The sequence below is a fragment of the Catharus ustulatus genome, chromosome 31, assembly GCF_009819885.2.
Source record: "Catharus ustulatus isolate bCatUst1 chromosome 31, bCatUst1.pri.v2, whole genome shotgun sequence".
Lineage (NCBI taxonomy): Eukaryota > Metazoa > Chordata > Aves > Passeriformes > Turdidae > Catharus > Catharus ustulatus.
The window spans coordinates 1,287,909-1,311,203 of record NC_046251.1 but is presented as its reverse complement, the minus strand read 5'-3'; the positions used below and the strand labels follow the sequence as shown (position 1 = coordinate 1,311,203).

Sequence of the window (23,295 nt, the reverse complement as noted above, 5' to 3'; positions counted from 1 at the left end):
TGGGCTGGTTGAAGCCCTAGGGTTTGGATTTACAGTGACATGGATAACAAAGCCATTCCCAGATTTATCCTCTCCCCTTTGGCGAGGTCCAGAGCAGCATTTTTGAATTTTTTTTTTTTTTTTTGTTCAGTGTGCAAAAAAAAAACCAAAAAACAAACCATGGCTGTATGGAAAAGAAAGTCAAAGTTGTTAAACAGACACACACATTTAATTCACCTGCTTGTTGGGGTTGTTTTTTGTGGTTTTTTGAGATTTTTTGGGATTTTTTTTTCCCTTCTTATGGCAGATTCTCTACGAACTGGGACTGGTGGTGGGCAGGAGCATCACTGAAGTTTCTCTCCAAATACAGTGTGAATACTCAGTGGGATTTATGGCTTGACACACCTGAGTGCCAGGTGAGTGGTGTCCCCTGGGGGTGGTTCCTCATGCATGGTCCCTGGTCATGCCATCATGCACAATTCGCTTCTATTGAACGAGCACTTTGGGGTTTTTTTTGGGTTTTTTTTGGTTTTTTTTGGTTTTTGGGGGGGATCAGCTGAAGGTTCCCGACTGCCCCATCTCCCAAACCAAGTCAAGCCCATGAAGAAAAGTAGAAATCATAATTTCAAATCATAAATCTCAAATAAACCATGACAACTCAATGGGCTTAATGGGTGCTCTGTTTCATTTTTCTTTTTTTTTTTGTTCTACTTGTTTTAACTCTTTTTCAATTTTTTTTTTTTTGCTCTTTTTTTTCCCCCTCTTTTTTTTTTTTTTTTCTGCTTAACTAAATGCAAATCTAGTTTTGCATGAACAAACCCGTTCCCATCGTGACTTCTGGGTTTTCTTCCGAGAAGAATCAACAAAAATGGGGAAAAATAAAATCCATTTGGGGCTGCTTTGGAAAATACATGAATCCCAGCAGCGGGTTTTGTTCCTCTGTGTGTGTGTGTGTGTGTTTATTTTGCTTGTTTGTCCTAAGTTGCATTGACTGATGTGGAACATGCAGTATCCACCTGCCCAAACGATAGAAAATCCATTTTTTTTTTCCTTTTTTTGTTGTTGTTGTCGTGTTTAAATGTTTGTTTGCAGGGTCCTTTAAACAGGTGGTAGGTCACTGCTTTAGATGCAACGCTGTCACACGGTAAGCAGACTATGTTTGGTATAAGATCTTCAGGTAAGTGTCTCCACAGCTGTTCTGTATTGATATATCTCAGGAAAAGTTTGTAAACAATCTTTTTTTTTTTTTTTTATATCCCGTTATAATTTTTTATTTTTTTTTTCCGCTTGCAAATATTTTTTAAATTCTACTATTTGTTTTTTTTTTTTAATTATTATTGTGTGTGTGTGACTGTGATTCTGTGTGTGTGTGTGTGTCTCAACACTTGTGTTCCTGTTTTTGTCTCTTGGCTTTTTTCTCTCCTCCCCTCCTCCGCCCGCTGTTGTTTCTCCTTCTCAGGTTTGGTGACGCTGTCGTAGGAGGGCAGCGACGCCGTGGAGGGCGTCCCCTCCTTTTTCTCCCTGTTTGCTCCCCCGTTCTCCAGTTTGGTGCCGGCAGCCCTGCGGCCGACGAAGCCGCGGCGCGCCAGCCGAGCCCTGTACGCCCTCTGGATCAGCACCGCCGACACCTCCTCCTGCTTGCGCCGCAGCGTGGTGGTGATGGGCTCGTAAGACACTTTGGAAGGGTTGGAAGCCACGAACCTCTCCTCCATCTGCTGCCTGAGGATATCCAGCTCCCCGCTGTCGCCCAGCACGCGCTTGGTGAAGGCGAACAGGATGTCCAAGCAGTGGATCCTGTCCCCGCTCACCATGGGCAGGTCCATGGCGATCAGTTCGATGGTGTTGGGTTTGGGGACGCGCAAGGGGTGCTCCAGCGCGTCGGCGAAATCCGCCAGCTTGCTGTACTCGATGAACTGCGTGGCGTCGGGGTCGAACTTCTCCCAGATCTCGTAGAACGTCTCGAAGTCGTCCTCGCTCAGCGGGTCGGCGCTCTCCTCCGTGGCCACGCTGAAGTTCTCCAGGATGATGGCGATGTACATGTTGACCACGATGAGGAAGGAGATGATGATGTAGCTGACGAAGAAGAAGATGCCCACCGAAGGGTTGCCGCAGTCGCCCTTGAAGCCGCTGCCAGGGTGCTCCTTGTCCAGGTCGCAGTCCGGCGGGCGGTTCAGGATGGGCAGCAGGAGCCCGTCCCACCCCGCCGACGTGGTGATCTGGAACAGGCAGATCATGCTGTTGCCGAAGGTCTCGAAGTTGAACATGTCGTCGATGCCGGCCTCGTGCTTGACGTAGGCGAAGTTGGACATGCCGAAGATGGAGAAGATGAACATGACCAGGAAGAGCAGGAGGCCGATGTTGAACAAGGCAGGCAGGGACATCATTAAGGCAAAGAGCAGCGTGCGGATCCCCTTGGCGCCCTTGATCAAGCGCAGGATGCGGCCGATGCGAGCCAGGCGGATCACTCGGAACAGCGTGGGCGACACGAAGTACTTCTCGATGATCTCGGCCAGGAACATCCCTAAAGGAGAGAGGGAATCAGTGGGACAGGGTGGGGACACCAAATATTCAATGATCTTGGTCAGGAACATCCCTAAAGGAAAGAGGCAACCAGTGGGACAAGGTGGGGGACATAAAATATTTCTGGATGATCTTGGTCAAGAACATCCCTAAAGGAAAGAGGCAGCCAGTGGGACAGGGACACAAAAACTTCTGGATGATCTTGACCAAGAACATCCCCAAAGGAGAGAGGCAACCAGTGGGACAGGGTGGGGGACACAAAAAACTTCTCAATAATCTCAGCCAGGAACATCCCTAAAGGAAACAGGAAACAAGTGGGATGGGGTGATGGACACAAAAAACTCAATGATCTTGGTCAGGAACATCTCTAAAGGAGAGAGGGAATCAGTGGGACAGGGTGGGGACACCAAATATTCAAGGATCTCAGCCAGCAACATCCCTAAAGGAAAGAAGGAACCAGTGGGATGGGGTGGGGGACACAAAAAACTGAATCATCTTGGTCAGGAACATCTCTAAAGGAAAGAGGCAGCCAGTGGGACAGGGACACAAAAACTTCTGGATGATCTTGGTCAGGAACATCCCCAAAGGAGAGAGGCAGTGGGACAGGGTGAGAGACACAAAAAACTTCTCAATGATCTCAGCCAGGAACTTCTGTAAAGGAAAGAGGTAACCCAGTGGGATGGGGTGGGGGACACAAAAAACTCAATCATCTTGGCCAGGAACATCCCTAAAGGAAAGAGGAAACAAGTGGGACAGAGTGAGGGACACAAAACACTTCTGGATGATCTTGACCAAGAACATCCCCAAAGGAGAGAGGCAACCAGTGAGACAGCCTGGGGGACACAAAATACTCAATGATCTTGGTCAGGAATATCCCTAAAGGAAAAAGGAAACCAGTGGGACGGGGTGATGGACACAAAAAAACTCAATGATCTTGGTGAGGAACATCCCTAAAAGAGAGAGGGAACCAGTGGGACAGGGTGGGGGACACAAAATCTTCTCAAGGATCTCAGCCAGGAACATCCCCAAAGGAAAGAGGGAACCAGTGGGACAGGGTGGGGGACACAAAACACTTCTGGATGATCTTGGCCAAGAACATCCCCAAAGGAGAGAGGCAACCAGTGAGACAGCATGGGGGACACAAAAAACTCAATGATCTTGGTCAGGAATATCCCTAAAGGAAAAAGGAAACCAGTGGGACGGGGTGATGGACACAAAAAAACTCAATGATCTTGGTTAGGAACATCTCTAAAGGAAAGAGGCAGCCAGTGGGACAAGGTGGGGGACACAAAATATTTCTGGATTATCTCAGCCAGGAACATCCCTAAAGGACAGAGGTAACCCAGTGGGACGGGGTGGGGGACACAACAAACTTCTTGATCTTGGTCAGGAACATCCCTAAAAGAGAGAGGGAACCAGTGGGACAGGGACACAAAAACTTCTCAAGGATATCAGCCAGGAACATCCCTAAAGGAAAGAGGAAACCAGTGGGACAGGGTGGTGGACACAAAATATTTCTGGATGATCTTGGCCAGGAAGATCGCCAAAGGAAAGAGGGAACCAGTGGGACACACGGGGGGCACAAAAAACTCAATGATCTTGGCCAGGAATATCCCTAAAGGAGAGAGGAAACCAGTGGGACAGGGTGGGGGACACAAAATATTTCTGGATGATCTTGGCCAGGAACATTCCCAAAGGAAAGAGGTAACCCAGTGGGACAGCATGGGGGACACAAAATATTCAATCATCTTGGTCAAGAACATCTCTAAAGGAAAGAGGCAGCCAGTGGGACAGGGACACAAAAAAACTTCTTGATGATCTTGGCCAGGAACATCCCTAAAGGAAAGAGGGAACCAGTGGGACAGGGGAGGTGCACGGGGCTGTGAACTGCTTGTGTCTGGTATTGCATTTATTTTATTTTTTCCCCTTCTTTCCTATTAAATTGCAACAACCAGGGTGTCACCTTGGATTCTGACTCTGCCAGTGTTTTTCTTTTTCCAACAACTGCATTTATTTTATTTTTTCCTATCAAATTGTAACAATCAGGGTGTCACCTAGGATTTGTCAGTGCTTTTTCTTTTCCACTATTGCATTTTTTTTCCCTTCTTTCCTATTAAATTGTAACAATCAGGGTGTCAGCTTGGATTCTGACTCTGTCAGTGTTTTTAATTTTCCACTATTGCATTTATTTTATTTTTTCCCTTTTTTCCTATTAAATTGTAACAATCAGGGTGTCGATTTGTCAGTGCTTTTTCTTTTCCACAACTACATTTATTTTACTTTTTCCCTTCCTTCCTATTAAATTGCAACAATCAGGGTGTCATCTTGGATTCTGACTCTGTCAGTGCTTTTTCTTTTTCACTATTGCATTTATTTTATTTTTTCCCTTCTTTCCTATTAAATTGTAACAATCAGGGTGTCACCTTGGATTCTGACTCTTGCCAGTGCTTTTTCTTTTCCACTACTGCATTTATTTTATTTTTTCCTTTTTTTCCTCTTAAATTATAACAATCAGGGTACCAGCTTGGATTCTGACTCTTGCCAGTGTTTTTTCTTTTCCACTGTCACATTTATTTTATTTTTTCCCTTCTTTCCTATTAAATTGTAACAATCAGGGTCTGACTCTGCCAGTGCCTTTTCTTTTCCACTATCGCATTTATTTCATTTTTTCCCTTTTTTCCCTATTAAACTGTATTCTGACTTGGACCCTGTCACCGGTTTTTATTCCAATAAAACCCCCAAATCAGTCTGGCATTAAAGCCACACTCACCCACGATGGACAGAATCACAACCACGAAATCGAAGATGTTCCATCCGACGGTGAAGTAATAATGGCGCAGGGCGAACATCTTGAGCACGCACTCGCACGTGAAGAAGATGACGAAGACGAAGTTGATCCAGTAGAGGATGTCCTCCATCTGCTTGCTCTGGGTGTCTGTCTCCACCATCATGGTCACCATGTTGAGGCAGATGAGCATCATGATGACGATGTCGAAGGCTTGCTGCGTGACGAAGTCGAACACGGCACCCTGGATGCGGTTCTGGAGGGACAGGGAGGGGAAAATCGTGGAAGTGTGGAATGGTTTGGGTTGGAAATGGCCTTAAAATTATCTCACTCCACCTCCTGGCCTTCCTCTTTGTTATAGATATTTATATTTATTTATATTTATTTATATTTATATTTATATTTATATTTATATTTATATTTATATTTATATTTATATTATTTATATTTACATTTACATTTATAATTATATTTATATTTATATTTATATTTTTATTTATATTTTTATTTATTTATATTTATTTATTTTTTTTTATCCCATTACTTATATCTCAACGTGCTACCACACTCCTCCTAGCAGCACAACTTCCTCTTTGTTATGTATATGTATATGTATATGTATATGTATATGTATATGTATATGTATATGTATATGTATATGTATATGTATATGTATATGTATATGTATATGTATATGTATATGTATATTGTTATTTATAATGTTATTTATATTTATATTTTTATTTATTTTTTTATTTTTTTTGTTTTTTTTTTTTTTTTTTTATTTTTTTTTTTTTTTTTAATAATTTATAATTTATATTCTATTACTTGTATCCCAACGTACTACTACAATCCTCCTAGCAGCACAACTTCCTCTTTGTTATTTATATTTATTTTTTATAATTTATAATTTATATTCTATTACTTATATCCCAACGTGCTACTACAACCCTCCCAGCAGCACAACTTCCTCTTTGTTATTTATATTTATATTTATTTTTATTTATTTTTTAATCCCATTACTTATATCTCAACATGCCACCACACACCTCCTAACAGCACAACTTCCTCTTTGTTATATTTATATTTATATTTATATTTATATTTACATTTATATTTACATTTATTTTTTTTTATCCCATTACTTGTATCTCAACGAGCTACCATACACCTAGCAGCACAACTTCCTCTTTGATATATTTATATTTATATTTACATTTATATTTACACTTATATATATATTTATATATTAATATATATTTATATATTAATATATATTTATATTTATATTTATATTTATATTTATATTTATATTTATATTTACATTTATATTTATATTTATATTTACATTTATATGCTATTATTCATACCCCAATATGCTACTACACCCCTCCCAGTAGCACAGCTTATTTATATTTATTTTTCTTCTTTTCTCCCTTTTCCTTTTTCTTTTTTTCTTTTCCCTTTCCCTTTTTCTTTTCTTTTCTTTTCTTTTCTTTTCTTTTCTTTTCTTTTCTTTTCTTTTCTTTTCTTTTCTTTTCTTTTCTTTTTCTTTTCTTTTCTTTTCTTTTCTTTTCTTTTCTTTTCTTTCTTTTCTTTTCCTTTTCTTTTCTTTTCTTTTCTTTTCTTTTCTTTTCTTTTCTTTTCTTTTCCCTTTTTCTTTTCCCTTTCTCTTTTCCCCTTTTTCTTTTCTTTTTTTTCCCCCTTTTTCTTTTCCCTTTTTCTTTTCTTTTTTTTTTCTTTCTCTTTTTTCTTTTTTCCTTTTTCTTTTTTTCTTTTTCATTTTTTTTTAGGTTTGACTCTCTGCAGGTGACCCCACCAACTCCCCCAGGGTGCTGTGAGTCAGAACCAGAGACACTTTTGGAGACAAAACCTCTGAAATCTGCCCCTCCAGTACTCACCAGAGGTCTGGGGATGGGTTTCTGGGGCTTCTTGGAGCCCAATTTTTTTCATGGCATTGTAATATTTCTTCTGCTCTTCTGTCATGAAAATATCCTGACCTCCAAAGTAAAGGGACAAAAGGAAAATTGGTTAAAATCAGCTCAGAAATCAGAGGGGAAAGGAGAAACTCAGTCAGGGGAGAGGGTGGTGAAAGGTATTTAATACAGAAATAACTCACACTGATCATTCTTTAAAAATTATTATTTTTTTTTAATTTCCCATTGATCTTTCTTTAAAATTAATTTTTTTTTAAAATTTCACATTGATCTTTCTTTTAAAATTACTTTAGTTTTTTTTTTATTACATACTTATCTTTTTTCAAAAATTACTTATTTTTTATTTCACACTGACCTTTCTTTAAAAATTACTTTTTTAAAAATTTCACATTGATAATTCTTTAAAAATTATTTTCTATTTTTTTTATTTCATACTGATCATTCTTTAAAAATTGCTTTCTATTTTTTTTTATTTCACACTGACCTTTCTTTAAAAATTACTTTTTTAAAAATTTCACATTGATAATTCTTTAAAAATTACTAATTTTTTTTAATTTCCCATTGATCTTTCTTTAAAAATTAATTTTTTTAATTTCATACTGATCTTTCTTTAAAATTACTTTTTAAAAATTTCACACTGATCTTTCTTTAAAAATTAATTTTTTTTTTAAATTTCACATTGATCTTTCTTTTAAAATTACTTTGGTTTTTTTTTATTACATACTTATCTTTCTTTAAAAATTACTTATTTTTTTATTTCACACTGACCTTTCTTTAAAAATTACTTTTTTAAAAATTTCACATTGATCATTCTTTAAAAATTATTATTTTTTTTTAATTTCCCATTGATCTTTCTTTAAAAATTAATTTTTTTTATTTCATACTGATCTTTCTTTAAAATTACTTTTTTTTTTATTTCATAGTGATCATTCTTTAAAAATCACTTTCTATTTTTTTATTTCATACTGATCTTTCTTTAAAAATCACTTTCTATTTTTTTTTATTTCACACTGATCATTCTTTTAAAATTACTTTCTATTTTTTTATTTCACACTGATCTTTCTTTAAAAATTAATTTTTTTTATTTCATACTGATCTTTCTTTAAAAATTACTTTCTATTTTTTTTATTTCATACTGGATCTCTCTTTAAAAATTACTTATTTTTCCTTTCCCACTGATCTTTCTTTAAAATTACTTTTTTTTTCTTTCCCACTGATCTTTCTTTAAAAATTACTTTTTTTCCCCCACTGATTTTTCTTAAAAATTGGTTTTTTGCCCTATAAATGCACTGTCCTATAATTTTAATTCACACTGATATTTATTTAAAAATTACTTTTTTTTTCCTTTCCCACTGATCTTTCTTTAAAAATGACTTTTAAAAATGATGTCTAAGAAAAATCCTGAATATTTATCCAATCTTTATTTAATCAAGGCATAAAAAAACCCCAAAATACAAAAAAAATTTGGAATCTAATGAAACATTTAACCTGTCTGTAATTTAAACCAAACCTGTTGTGCTCAACTAAAAAATTTTGTGCCCCAAAACGATTTTATTTTGCAGATTTTATTTTCTCCAGCAGACCCAGATCACTTATCTTTTTCTTCTGTTGATTGAAGTTGTCGATGATGACACCAATGAACAAGTTCAGGTGAAAAAGGAGCCGAAGATGATGAAAATAACAAAATAACATGTACATGTAAATGTTGTCCTCGTACTTGGGCTGCTCTTCTTGCTGAAGGGGAGAGAGAAGAGCAAGAAATGAAATAAATTTGTGTTTCCTTTTGAAGATGGAGGACCAAAAAAATTTTAAAAATCAGAATATTTTTATGTCATATTTGTTTCAAACCTGCATTCATATATATATATATATTTATATTAATATTTATATTATATTTATATATATTTATATTAAAAATATAAATTTTATGTTTCATATAAAATCAAGAGAATAAAATTAGGGGAAAAAATGTCATGGTATTTGCATGGTTCCAACAAGCAAAATCCAGAAAATTCTGAGGAATGAACTCCAACCCAGACAGAATTCACACTAAAATTCAGATTTCCATACAGACATAAAATTCCTGGGGGAACTTCTGGTTAATTCCTCCCCATAATTATTCTAATTATTAAATCTATAACTTCATTATATTCTTTCCTTCATTTTTTTTCTACTCCAGTTGGGATAAAACAAAAAACTCAACCAGAATAATTTGCTTTTTTGGGGGATTTTCTTCTTTTTCTTTTATTTTTTTTTAAATTCAGCAGAGCACCAGAGCAAATAAAACAATCCCAGCATGAAATGGATGCCACAATCACATTTCTAATCTTGATTTTACCAAAGTTAAAAAGGAGATGGAGATAAAATAAAGAAATTTTGTGTTTTTTCAGGTTACCTTTCTGGAATCTACAGCTGCATACATGATGTCCATCCAGCCCTTGAATGTAGCCTGGCAAAAAAAAAAAAAAACAGAGACAGAATTCACCCAAAATTCAAAAATTACAGAAGGGTGCCAGCCCTGCCAAGGCCCTGTGTGATGAATTTTCAGATTATTGGAATGTTTCTGTTTTCATTTAATGGAAATTACAGAAATCGAGGCCAAGGGAAAAGTGGAGAGAGCTGGGAGAGCCAGAGGATAGGAAAGGGGAGAAATGAAAAATGGGAAATTCATTTCAGAACCAAATGTCACCCTCAGTGTGGAATTTTAAAATTATTTTTAAAAATTTGTATTTCCCACTCCCACAGCTGTAAGAAACCCCCCCAAAAAAATGGAGCATTTTGTTCTTCCCATTCCCAGAACTGTAAGAAACAAAAAAATTTGGATTATTTTGTATTTCCCACTCCCAGAGCCGTAAGAAACCCACCAAAAATTGGAATTTTGCATTTCCCACTCCCAGAACCATAAGAAACCCAAAAAATTTGGTTTATTTTGTACTTCCCGCTCCCAGAACCATAACAAACCCAACAAAAATTGGAATTTTGTATTTCCCACACCCAGAACCATAAGTAACCCACCAAAAATTGGAGAATTTTGTATTTCCCATTTCTAGAGCTAAAAATGGAGAATTTTGCATTTCCCATACCCAGAGCCATAAGAAACCCCAACAAAAATTGGAATTTTGCATTTCCCATACCCAGAACCACAAGAAACCAAAAAAAGGGATCATTTTGTATTTCCCACTCCCAGAACCATAAGAAACCCACCAAAAATTTGGATTATTTTGTATTTCTCACTCCTAGAACTGCAAGAAACCCCAACAAAAATTCGAATTTCGCATTTCCCACTCCCAGAACCATAAGAAACCCACCAAAAATTTTGTTTATTTTGTATTCCCCACTCCCAGAACTGCAAGAAACCCCAACAAAAATCGGAATTTTCTATTTTCCACTCCTAGAGCTGTAAGTAACCCCCCAAAAAAATGGAATTTTGCATTTCCCACTCCCAGAACCGCAACAACCCCAAAAAATTTTGTTTATTTTGCATTCCCCACCCCCAGAACTGCAAGAAACCCCACCAAAAATCAGAATTTTCCATTCCCCACCCCCCAAACCCCACCCCAACCCCAACTCACAACTTGCAGCAGCGCCAGATACCCCGCCCCGACGTTGTCAAAATTAATTTTCACGTTCTTCCAGCGGATCTCCGTGGAGTTGGGCGGCATCAGAGCCTCGCAATCCGTCTTGTTGTTAACAACATCTATCTCAAAGCGATGCTCAGCTGTTTCATTAAAGCAGTAATGATATTTCCCGGCAAACAGGTTAACCCCCATAATGCTGAAAATCAGCCAGAAGATAAGGCAGACCAACAAGACATTCATAATGGAAGGGATAGCGCCAACCAAGGCGTTGACAACCACCTGTGTTGGAAGGGGTGGGAAAAAGTTTCAGTATAAAACACGAGGCAGGAGACAGCAAGCATCAGTACAGCTCTTTTTTTGGTTTTTTTTTTGTTTTTTTTTTTTGTTGAGGGGGGAATAAGGGGAGCGGGGCCGCTGGAATGGTTTTTGGGTTTTTTGGGTTTTTTTTGGCGGTGGGTTTGTTAAATTCGGCGGTGGAGGTGGCTGGTTTTGGAAATGAAAATGAGGTTGGTGGGGTTTGGGTGGTTTGTTCTGTAATGAAATAAAAAATTTTTAATGGTATTTTAGTTGTCCAAATAAGAGTGGCTCAGATTTTGTTCTTCAATAAAACAATAATTCTTTAATGTAATTTTAGTTGTCCAAATAAGAGGGGCTCAGATCTGTTTGTTCTTCAATAAAATAATTCTTTAATGTAATTTTAGTTACCCAAAAGGAGAAGGGCTCAGACATTGTTCTTCAATAAAATAATTCTTTATTGTCATTTTAGCTGCCCAAAATAAGAGGGGTTCAGATTTTGTTCTTCAATAAAACAAATATTTAATGTCATTTTAGTTACCCAAAAGGAGAAGGGCTCAGACTTTGTTCTGCAATAAAACAAAAATTCTTTATTGCCATTTTAGTTGCCCAGAAGGAGAGGGGTTCAGATTTTGCTTTTCTATAAAACAAAAATTCTTTAATGTAATTTTAGTTGTCCAAATAAGAGGGGCTCAGATTTTGTTCTTCTATAAAACAAAAATTCTTTTATGTCATTTTAGTTGCCCAAGGTACGAGGGGTTCAGATCTGTTTTTTCCTCAATAAAATAATTATTTAATGTCATTTTAGTTGTCCAAATAAGAGGGGTTCACATCTCTTTGTTCTGCAATAAAATAATTTTTTAAATGTAATTTTAATTGCCCAAAGGGGGAGGGGATCAGATTTTGTCTGCAATAAAACAAAAATTCTTTTATGTCATTTCAGTTGCCCAAAAGGAGAAGGGCACAGATCTGTTTTTTCTTCAATAAAATAATTATTTAATGTCATTTTAGTTGCCCAATAGGAGAAGGGTTCAGACTTTGTCTTTCAATAAAATAATTCTTTAATGTAATTTTAATTGCCCAAAAGGAGAAGGGCTCAGACTTGATTCCTAAATAAAATAATTCTTTATTGCCATTTTAGTTGTCCAAATAAGAGGGGTTCAGATTTTGTTCTTCAATAAAACAAAAATTCTTTTGTCATTTTAGTTGCCCAAAATAAGAAGGGTTCAAGTCTGTTTTTTCTTCAATAAAATAATTCTTTATTGCCATTTTAGTTGTCCAAATAAGAGGGGATCAGATCTGTTTGTTCTTCAATAAAATAATTTTTTAAATGTAATTTTAATTGCCCAAAAGGAGAAGGGCTCAGACTTTGTTTTTCAATAAAATAATTCTTTATTGTCATTTTAGTTGCCCAAAATAAGAGGGATTCAGATTTTGTTCTTCAATAAAACAAATATTTAATGTCATTTTAGTTGCCCAAAAGGAGAAGGGCTCAGACTTTGTTCTGCAATAAAACAAAAATTCTTTACTGCCATTTTAGTTGCCCAGAAGGAGAGGGGTTCAGATTTTGCTTTTCTATAAAACAAAAATTCTTTAATGTAATTTTAGTTGTCCAAATAAGAGTGGCTCAGATTTTGTTCTTCAATAAAACAAAAATTCTTTTATGTCATTTTAGTTGCCCACAGTAAGAGGGGCTCAGATCTGTTTTTTCCTCAATAAAATAATTCTTTAATGGCATTTTAGTTGCCCAAAAGGAGAAGGACTCAGACTTGGTTCTTCAATAAAATAATTCTTTATTGCCACTTTAGTTGCCCAAAGTAAGAGGGGCTCAGATCTGTTTGTTTCTTCAATAAAATAATTTTTTAAATGTAATTGCCCAAAGGAGAAGGGCTCAGATTTTGCTCTTCAATAAAACAATAATTCTTTAATGTCATTTTAGTTGCCCAAAATAAGAAGGGTTCACGTCTGTTTTTCTTTCAATAAAATAATTCTTTATTGCCATTTTAGTTGTCCAAATAAGAGGGGCTCAGATCTGTTTGTTCTTCAATAAAACAATTTTTAAAATGTAATTTTAATTGCCCAAAAGGAGAGGGGCACAGATCCGTTTTTTCTTCAATAAAATAATTATTTAATGTCATTTTAGTTGCCCAATAGGAGAGGGGTTCAGATTTTGTTCTTCAATAAAATAATTCTTTATTGCCATTTTAGTTGTCTAAATAAGAGGGGCTCAGATCTGTTTATTCTTCAATAAAATAATTTTCTAAATGTAATTGCCCAAAGGAGAGGGCTCAGATTTTGTTCTGAAATAAAACAAAAATTCTTTGTTGCCATTTTAGTTGCACAAAAGGAGAAGGGCTCAGATTTTTTTCTATAAAACAAAAATTCTTTAATGCCATTAGGAGAAGGGCTCAGATTCTGTTGTAACAAATGAGCTCCTGGGTGGAATTTTCTCAGAGCCAGGTGGGAATTTAAGAGTTTTGGAAGGTTTTAGACGGTTTTAGGAGGCTCCAGGAGTTTTTGGGAATTTTTGGCAGTTTTTGGCAGTTTTGGGAGGGTTTTTTGGGTGTTTCTGGGAGTTCTTTTTGGCAGTTTTTGGGAATTTTTGGCAGTTTTTGGGAGGCTCAGGAGTGAGTTTTTGGGAGTTTTTGGGAGTTTTTGGGAGGGTCCAGGAGTTTTTGGCAGTTTTTGGGAGTTTTTGGGAGTTGATTTTAGGAATTTTTTGGCAGTTTTTGGGAGTTGTTTTCAGGAATTTTTTTGCAGTTTTTGGGAGTTGATTTTAGGAATTTTTTGGCAGTTTTTGGGAGTTGTTTTTAGGAATTTTTTGGCAATTTTTGGGAGGTTTTTTTGGCAGTTTTTGGGAGTTGTTTTTAGGAATTCTTTGCAGTTTTTGGGAGGGTTTTTTTTGCAGTTTTTGGCAGTTTTTGGCAGTTTTTGGCAGTTTTTGGGAGGTTTTTTTGGTTGTTTTTGGGAGTTGTTTTTAGGAATTTTTTGCAGTTTTTGGGAGGTTTTTTTGGCAGTTTTTGGGAGTTGTTTTTAGGAATTTTTTGGCAGTTTTTGGGAGGTTTTTTTGGCAATTTTTGGGAGTTGATTTTAGGAATTTTTTGGCAGTTTTGGGGAGTTGATTTTAGGAATTTTTTGGCAGTTTTGGGGAGTTGTTTTTAGGAATTTTTTGGCAGTTTTTGGGAGTTGTTTTTAGGAATTTTTTGCAGTTTTTGGCAGCGGCCCCTCCCCATTCCCCACACTCAAACAGGGCTGTTGTTGTTGTCACTTTGTCACTCAGGGCCAGGTCCTGGCCGGGGTCAGGACCCAGCCCAGCCTCCCTGAGCTCAGACTAAAGCCAGGCCTAAAGCGCAGAGCAGGCACAGGGCTGAGCATGCAGCCTCAGCTCAGAGCCACCACAGCCACCTTCCCTCCTCCTAAACCCCCAAACCAGGCTGGGCTTTGTCCCAAATCAGCTCTGCCTGATTCCCAGTTTGGCCCTGAGCACCCCTGATCAACACACACATTTATGTGTTTTAAAATTTATATTTTTATATATATTTTTATATATTTATGTTTATATTTACATTTCATTTCTATTTATATTGATATTTTATTTAAATTTAATTTTTATTTATATTTACATTTAATTTATATTTATATTTATAATTATTTTTCTTTTTAATTTAATTTATATTTTTATTTTAGTTATATTCATATTTAATTTAATTTATATATTAATACTTATATTACTTATATTTATATTAATATTAATATTTATATTTATATTTATATTTATATTTATATTAATATTTATATTTATATTTATATTCATATTTATATTTATATTCATATTTATATTTATATCCATATTTATATGTATATGTATACGTATATTTATATTTATATTTATATTTATATTTATTTTATATTTTAGTTATATTGATATTTATTTTATTTTTAATTTTAATTTAATCTATATTTATATTTTAGTTATATTGACATTTAATTTATATTTATATATTTATATCTATATTTATACTCATACTTATATTTATATTTACTTTATATTTATATTTATATTTATATTTATATTTATATTTATATTTATATTTATATTTATATTTATATTTATATTTATATTTATATATATTTATATTTATATTTAATTTATATTCATATTTATTTTTATTTTTATTTCTATTTTTATTTCTATTTCTATTTCTATTTATTTCTATTTCTATTTCTATTTCTATTTCTATTTCTATTTCTATTTCTATTTCTATTTCTATTTCTATTTCTATTTCTATTTCTATTATGTGTATTTTAATAGAGGTGGGTCAGCAGGATTTTAAATCTTAAAATTCAAATTTTAAATCTTAAAATTTTAAAATTTGATGATGATCACCACACACAGCCAGGTGTGAGCTTTTAACAGAGGCAGGGCAGCAGGATGGGAAATTTTTGATGGTGATCTCCTAATTTAGATTCCTTTAATTGATGAGTAATAATTTATGCTTCCTTAAATCTGCATAAATATAATTGATTATTTTATTAAACTTCCAGAACTTTCCATAATTAAAGGAGGAACGTGGCACAAACCCATCCTAGCTCCTGAAATATAATTTATAATTTCACTAAATCTGCAGAAATAGAATTTATTATTGTATGAAATTTCCAGAAGGAGGAACGTGGCACAAACCCATCCTAGCTCCTGAAATATAATTTATAATTCCAATAAATCTGCAGAAATCTAATTTATAATTTTTCCAGAAGGAGGAACGTGGCACAAACCCATCCTAGCTCCTGAAATACAATTTTATTATTCCAATAAATCCGCAGAAATCTAATTTATAATTTTTCCAGAAGGAGGAACGTGGCACAAACCCATCCTAACTCCTGAAATATAATTTATAATTTCAATAAACTTGCAGAAATATAATTATAAATTTTTCCAGAAGGAGGAACGTGACATAAACCCATCCTATCTCTTAAAATACAATTTTATTATTCCAATAAATCCACAGAAATGTAATTTATAATTTTTCCAGAAGGAGGAAGGTGGCTTTTGTGGCTCCCCAACCTCATGCAGAGTCCCTGCCCGAGCTCAGAGCAGAAATGCAGATTTTGCTGTGGAGGAGAGAAAAGCAAAAACTTCACTTTCAGTCTCCTTTTCACATCTCTTATGATGGGGAAATTCTTATTCTCCAAAAAAAAAAAAAAGAATAAATAATTTGGTCTGGGGAGCTGACAGCTTTAAAAATCAATTTTCATGAAAAATCCTGAAAAAAAAAATTTCCTGAAAATTTAAATATTAGAATTTGTTGATTTTACAGCAGAAATCTTCTCCTCAGCAAGGCTTAAAACCAGTTTTTAATTATCCAGGTTTAGTTAGGCCTGGTCTTTGTGATCAAACTTCTGGGTGGGACCCAAACCCAGCCCAGAAAAATTCCACCTTTGTGAGAATGGAAAATAAATATCCCTAATTTCATTTTTTTTTTTATTAGATAATTTTGTTTTTTGCATGTTCATGGTGGAATTGTTCTACTCACACCCTAAATTAAAACTGTGACTGTATTCTCTTCAATTATTAATTTAAAATTATTTTATTTCTGGTTATCTAACTGGAATTTAGCACAAATTCTTGTTCTAAGAGCACCTGGAAAATCCATTCTTACTAAATACCCTTAATTTCATTTTTTTTTACAAGACAATTTTGGTTTTTTGCATGTTCTGAGGAGACAATTTTGGTTTTTTTCCATGTTCTTAAGTGACTATTTTGGTTTTTTGCATTTTCTTAGGAGACTATTTTGGTTTTTCCATATTCTTAGGAGACAATTTTGGGTTTTGCATGTTTATTTTTTGGTTTATCCATGTTCTGAGGAGACAATTTTGGTTTTTTGCCTGCTCTTAGGAAACAATTTTGGTTTTTCCATGTTCTGAGGAGACAAATTTGGTTTTTGCCCTGTTTTTAGGAGACAATTTTGGTTTTTTCCATGTTTTTAGGAGACAATTTTGGTTTTTGCACATTCTGAGGAGACAATTTTGGTTTTTGCATGTTTATTTTTTGGTTTTTCCATGTTCTTAGGAGGCAATTTTGGTTTTTGCACATTCTGAGGAGACAATTTTGGTTTTTGCGTGTTTATTTTTTGGTTTTTTCCATATTCTGAGGAGACAATTTTGGTTTTTTTTGCCTGTTCTTAGAAGACAATTTTGGTTTTTTTCCATGTTCTTAAGAGACAATTTTGGTTTTTTCCATGTTCTTAAGAGACAATTTTGGTTTTTGCATTTTCTTAGGAGACAATTTTGGATTTTTCCATGTTCTTAGAAGACAATTTTGGTCTTTTGCCTGTTCTTAGGAGACAATTTTGGTTTTTGCACATTCTGAGGAGACAAATTTGGGTTTTGTATGTTTATTTTTTGGTTTTTCCATTTCTTAGGAGACAATTTTGGTTTTTGCATGTTTATTTTTTGGTTTTTCCATTTCTTAGGAGACAATTTTGGTTTTTGCACATTCTGAGGAGACAATTTTGGTTTTTGCATGTTTATTTTTTGGTTTTTCCATGTTCTTAGAAGACAATTTTGATTTTTTGCCTGCTCTTAGAAGACAACTTTGGTTTTTGCATGTTTATTTTTTGGTTTTTCCATATTCTTAGGAGACAATTTTGGTTTTTGCATGTTTATTTTGGTTTTTTCCATGTTCTGAGGAGACAAATTTGGTTTTTGTATGTTTATTTTTTGGTTTTTGCCTGTTCTTAGGAGACAACTTTGGTTTTTTCCATGTTCTTAGGAGACAATTTTGGATTTTTCCATGTTCTTAGGAGACAATTTTGGTTTTTTCCCTGTTTTTAGGAGACAATTTTGGTTTTTGCATGTTTATTTTGGTTTTTCCATGTTCTGAGGAGACAATTTTGGTTTTTTGCCTGCTATTAGGAGACAATTTTATTTTTTCCATGTTCTTAGGAGACTTTTTCAATCCCAAACTGGGGAAAAAAAACCCCAAAAATTCAGAATACCAATGGCAAAGCAGCACTGCAAGAACTGAAACCCCCAGGGCAGCGCTGCCAGCTCCAGTCTGAGGAATTCTCCTCCAGCTCAACGCTCTGCTCGTGCTTTGTTCTGCTTCCACAGTGACAGGACAGGCACCAAAAAAAGCAAGGAGAAAGGAAAAGGGGACAGAAAAGGAAAAATTTCACCACCAGACAAGGCTGCCAGTCAGCACCAGACTGGGCTGAGAACAACGAGGTGCAACAAGAGGAATGAAACCAAAAATTCACAAATTTCCAAAAATCTGAGCTCGCCCCAGTCCTGCACTGACCCAACTTTTTTTCCCTTTTTTATTTTATTTTATTTTATTTTTTTTTCTTTCAATCCAATTCCACCAACAACCAGAGGTGGTTCCAATTCTGCTTCTTTGCACCTGGTGATTCTCCCTAGATTAAAAAAAAAAAATCAAACAAATAATAAAAAAAAATAAAAATAAAATTAAAAAAAAAAAAAGTTCCAGCTGAGAAGCCCCTCGGATGCTCGAGGTCAAAGCCAGGCCAAATGAGAACAGCCAAGTGTCAACATCGGCTAAAAAACGAGCCAGTAATTCATTAATGAGGCAATAATTAATGTAATGAGGCAGCTTAATTAAACATCTCCCTTTTTTAGAGGGGAGGGTGCAGCGTGGGCAGGGTGAGGCCACATCCAGAGAGAGGTGATCAAGTCAGCAGCTGCATCATGATTCTCTTTGGAATTTTTCTTTTCCACCAGTTTGGATCAAGTTCTAGCATGCTTTTTTTTTTTTTTTTTTTTTTAATATCGTTTTAAAAAAAAAAAAAATGAAGGAAAACAAAAAAAAAAAACCGGTTCCACGGGCATGCAAGAAGGATTCAGCTGCTAATGGCTCTTACCCTCATCCCCTCAAATCGGGACAACGCTCTTAAAGGCCTCAAGGCTCTTAGTGTCCTAAGGGATTTTATGGCACCTAGTTCCGAGTAGCCCAGGGCATTAGCTATAAGGCTGACTAAAGAGACCTACACAGAAAATAGAAAAAAAATAGAGAAAAGAACCAGAGAGAGAGAGAGAAAAAAAAATAATAAAGAGAAAAAACGAAAATAAGGAGAAGAAGAAAAAAAATAAAAAAATAAATTTAAAAAAATAACAAAACAACAACAACAAAAAAGAAATGAAAGGAAAAAAAAAAAAAAAAAAGAAAAAAAAAATGTTCCAGACTGTTAGATTGGATCCCCTAACCCTGATTGCCCAGCCCAGGAGCCAACCTGGGCCGCCCCAAATACCGAAGCCATGACACCAGCTGCCTACTTCACTTGACTGAACCGACCTGGAAGGAAATAATGCAATTGAGAAAAGAAAAAACAAGAGGGGAGAGAGATCAGTGAGAGAAAGAACAGAGAGAGAAAGGCAGAGACACACACTGAGAGGGGCTGTTGGAAGGAAGAGCCCAAACAAAAACCTTACCCTCGCCCTTTACTGCGGGGATCCCGGCGGCGCCCATGAAATTTAAGCCAGAAATGTTAAAGGGACCTAAGAGAAAGAATACAGATAAATCCACACACTGCACTCTGGAAATTCTGATTCCAGCTCCAGGCAAGGATGGGGATGGGTTTTTTTGGGTTTTTTTCCTGCCTGGGTTTTTTTTCTGTGTGTTTTCCGGTAGTGATGCTCAGGGTTGGTGTTGGTTTGGGATTGTTGTGAATTTTGGGGTGAATTGCAGAGTTTTTGATTCACTTCACAAAGTTTTTCTGAGCATAGAGACACCTGGCCCAGTACAGCCCAGTACAGCCCAGTATAACCCAGTATAACCCAGTACTGCACTGCACCTTCCTGCAGCTGCTGAGGTTGGGATCAGAGAAAAATTTAAAAAAAAATCCAGAAAAACTGGAAAAATGAGAGGGGAAAAAATGGGATAAAACAGGATTGGGATGAGGGAAAATGGGGATTCCCAGGAATTGCTTTTCCCAAATCCCAAACCCAGAATTTTCCCCATTTTTCCCCAATCCCAGCTCCAGAATTCTCCATTTTCCTCCCATTATTCCAGGTGTTTTCTCCCTTTTCCCCCCCATCCCAATCCCGTTTTCCTCCCATTTTTCCCAATCCCAGCTCCATTTCCCCCCATCCCCACCTTGTTTTATCCCATTTCCCCCCCATCCCATCCCTGTTTTTCCCCCAGTCCCAGCCCCAGGAGCGTGCAGTGAAGTACTGGGATGTACTGGTTTATACTGGGCAGCCTGCTCAGAGTCAGATTGAGGCTCTAAACCTGAATTATCAGAGGATTTAAACCCACAGACACGACCTGTAAACATTTACAGACACAGCAGCTGCCACCATTCCCAATTTTTGCTGCCATCACACTAAGGACAGATAAGAAAGAGACATAAAATCCTTTTTAAGGACAAAAAAAAAAAGAAAAAAGACATCAAAATACAGCAACAAACAAAAAAACCCCACAGGACCTCATCCTGGGACAGATGTGATTTCAGCTGAATTCTCAGAATTGCACAATTCCTATGTATCACAATTTTATAAAAGTGATATTAGAATAATCATGTAGAATTAATTAAAAGGATGATTCTTATTCCACATTTATTTCAGGGAAAAATCAGATCTGGATTTCAAATCATAAAAGTGTGGGGAAAATTGAGATTTCATTTTATTTGGGCATGTGGTTCATGTGCTTTTTTCCATCTTTATAAGGAAGGTGGCCCTGTCCACATCAGGTTGAGATGATTTTAAGGTTCTTTCCAACTCAAACCATTCCAAAATTCTTCATATTTTCCCCCAAATTAAGTGGCCACAATAGATGGCCACACAGTGCTTTGGTTTTTTTCCATCCCATTTTAAAATTTCACTGATTTGGGGCGTCCTAAAGGTTCCACCAAAGCCTTTGGGAGGCAAAACCACCTCAGCCAGGCTGGAATGTTAAAACCCTAAATCTAAATATAATGAAATATAAAATGTGATATTGTCTTGGGTTACAATATAGGATGTGATAAAAGGGATCTGTTCTGTCAGCATCTGTTCAGGGTGGGGCAGTGATCCTGATCTCTGTGGAGGATATTCTGTTAATGGATGAGGTGTTAAAAACCAGCTGGGGCATTGTTGTTTATCTAATGGGATATCTCCTGTTAATGGGGAATATTTTATTAACCAGGTGGGGCAGTGTTCTTTATCTCCAAAGGAGATATCTCCTGTTAATGGGTATATTTTGTAAACCAGGTAGGGCAGTGTTCTTTATCTAATTAGATATCTCCTGTTAATGGGGAATATTTTATAAATCAGGTGGGGCAGTGTTCTTTATCTCCATGGGATATCTCCTGTTAATGGCCATATTTTATAAACCAGGCAGGGCATTGTTCTTTATCTTTTCACACCCCATCCTTCCTCCTGGCAGTTTTTTTCTGCTCATGACCACTGAGTCCCACTGTGGGACTGATAAAATGACTGCATCCCATTTGAGATGCTCCAGCCAGGGGGAAGAGCCCAACATTTCTTACCAAGATAAAAACAGAGGTTTTGGGACACCAAGCTGCCCTTTTTCCACTGGATTTCAGAGGAAAACCGGATTTCTCCACATCACCACTGGACCTTTGAAGGAAACTGCACCTTGTCCAGGAGCACTGCTCCAACTGAGCCACATCTGTCACTGCAGGAGGATGCAGCCACCATGGGATGGGACTGCTGCCAACACCCTGCCTGACGGGTGTCAGGTTGTACTCTGACTGTGTCAGGGTTTGGGGTTTGCTCTTTGTAGTTCTGTATTTCTATTTTAATTTCTGTAGCAAAAAACTGTTATTCCTAATTCCCATATCTTTGCCTGAAATCCCTTTAATTTCAATTATAATAATTTGGAGGGAGGGGGTTTCCATTCTCCATTTCAAAGAGAAGCTCCTGCCTTTCTCAGCAAACACTTGTCCTCCAAACCAGGACAGATATAAATAAAGATGTAATATAAATAAATAAAACATTGCAAATACAACTCCTGGATCCCTGGAAGTGTCCAAGGAGTTTGGGATGGTGGAACAGGATGAGCTTTAAGGTCCCTTCCAGCCCAAACCATTCCATGAACAAAGAATCCTCATTTTTTTTTAGTACTTCTCCCCCCTCAGGATAACATCTTTACTCCTGAGCAGGACACCAAGAGCATGACAGAAAAAAGCTGTTGGAGCTTTTAGGGACCTTGGAGGAATTTTGGACATTCCAAGAGAAGACACAGCAGGCACCGAGGAATCCCAGATTGACTGAAAAGCAGAATCCTTCATGATTACCCAGTAAAAGTCTTCACAAACACACCCAGGAAGCTTTGGGGATGAGGGGAATTGGACAATGCTATAGCAAAACCTGCAAAATAACATCCAAGAGGGTTGTTAGGATGCAAAGGATCATTCCCTGCTGCCCTGGCTCACTCCAGCCCCTTCCACAACACGCCACAAAATTTGAGTTCAAAAAATGTGATTCAACAGATAAAGGACACAAAGCATTGCTGAGATTTTGTTGAGCATCTCAAAGTCACATTTCAGATTTTTCTGGTATCTCAAAGTCACATTTCAGATTTTTTTATTCAGGGAAAAACATGCAACTCTTCTGTGATACCAAGAGAAAAAAAAACAGGAATTCCTCCTAAATCCTTGGGAATTCCCAAATCCTTCTACACTTGTTCCCTTCCTGCCTGGGAAGTTCCTGATCTTTACTCCACTCCCAGATAATGGGAAGGAAATTAAAACTTGTACCACATCTGCACTTCATTCAAAACAACTGGAATTAAACTTTTTTTTTTTTATCTTCAGGCAGAGAGAGATCCAAGGTTGGTGTCAGAAAATAAAACTTTAAACGTGCAGGTTGTGTCCAAGGAATGATGTTGAGAGGATCAGAGAGGATTTTAAATAAAAAGAAAATTTTAATTTCCAGTTTTCCTACAGGAAACACAGAGTTTGAGTCACTTCTGCCCCTGAATTCCAAGCATAGTTCCTTCCACCTACTCAGGAATATTTCCAGAGTGCTGAACAGCAACTGAATCACACACAGAGTGTTCCAAAGGAGAAGCTTGGAAAAACTGGGAATTATAATTTTTAACTTACTTGCTCTTGGGGCAGTCACTAGACCCATCCAGATGGATGTGATGAAACACTTTAAAAGAATCCAAATTTCCTGGTTCTGAAATTTCCTACTGAGCTCCACAATTTTCTACCACCGTGGACAGCACAAAATTCCATTTGTT

At 36.2% G+C, this 23,295-nt stretch overlaps 1 protein-coding gene across 1 annotated transcript in view; it reads right to left on the bottom strand.

The window, feature by feature from the left end:
* Positions 1 to 1,285: 1,285 nt before the first annotated feature.
* The window catches only part of LOC117008989 (sodium channel protein type 8 subunit alpha-like), a 76,047-nt gene continuing 54,037 nt past the window's right edge, over positions 1,286 to 23,295 (bottom strand). Inside the window, 10 exon segments of the mRNA XM_033083134.2 lie at positions 1,286 to 2,500; positions 5,270 to 5,540; positions 7,186 to 7,233; positions 7,235 to 7,291; positions 8,818 to 8,870; positions 8,873 to 8,909; positions 8,911 to 8,955; positions 9,617 to 9,670; positions 10,794 to 11,078; positions 18,971 to 19,093. Of these exon segments, the coding sequence (XP_032939025.1) occupies positions 1,314 to 2,500; positions 5,270 to 5,540; positions 7,186 to 7,233; positions 7,235 to 7,291; positions 8,818 to 8,870; positions 8,873 to 8,909; positions 8,911 to 8,955; positions 9,617 to 9,670; positions 10,794 to 11,078; positions 18,971 to 19,093 (2,160 nt within the window). The 3' untranslated portion in view covers positions 1,286 to 1,313.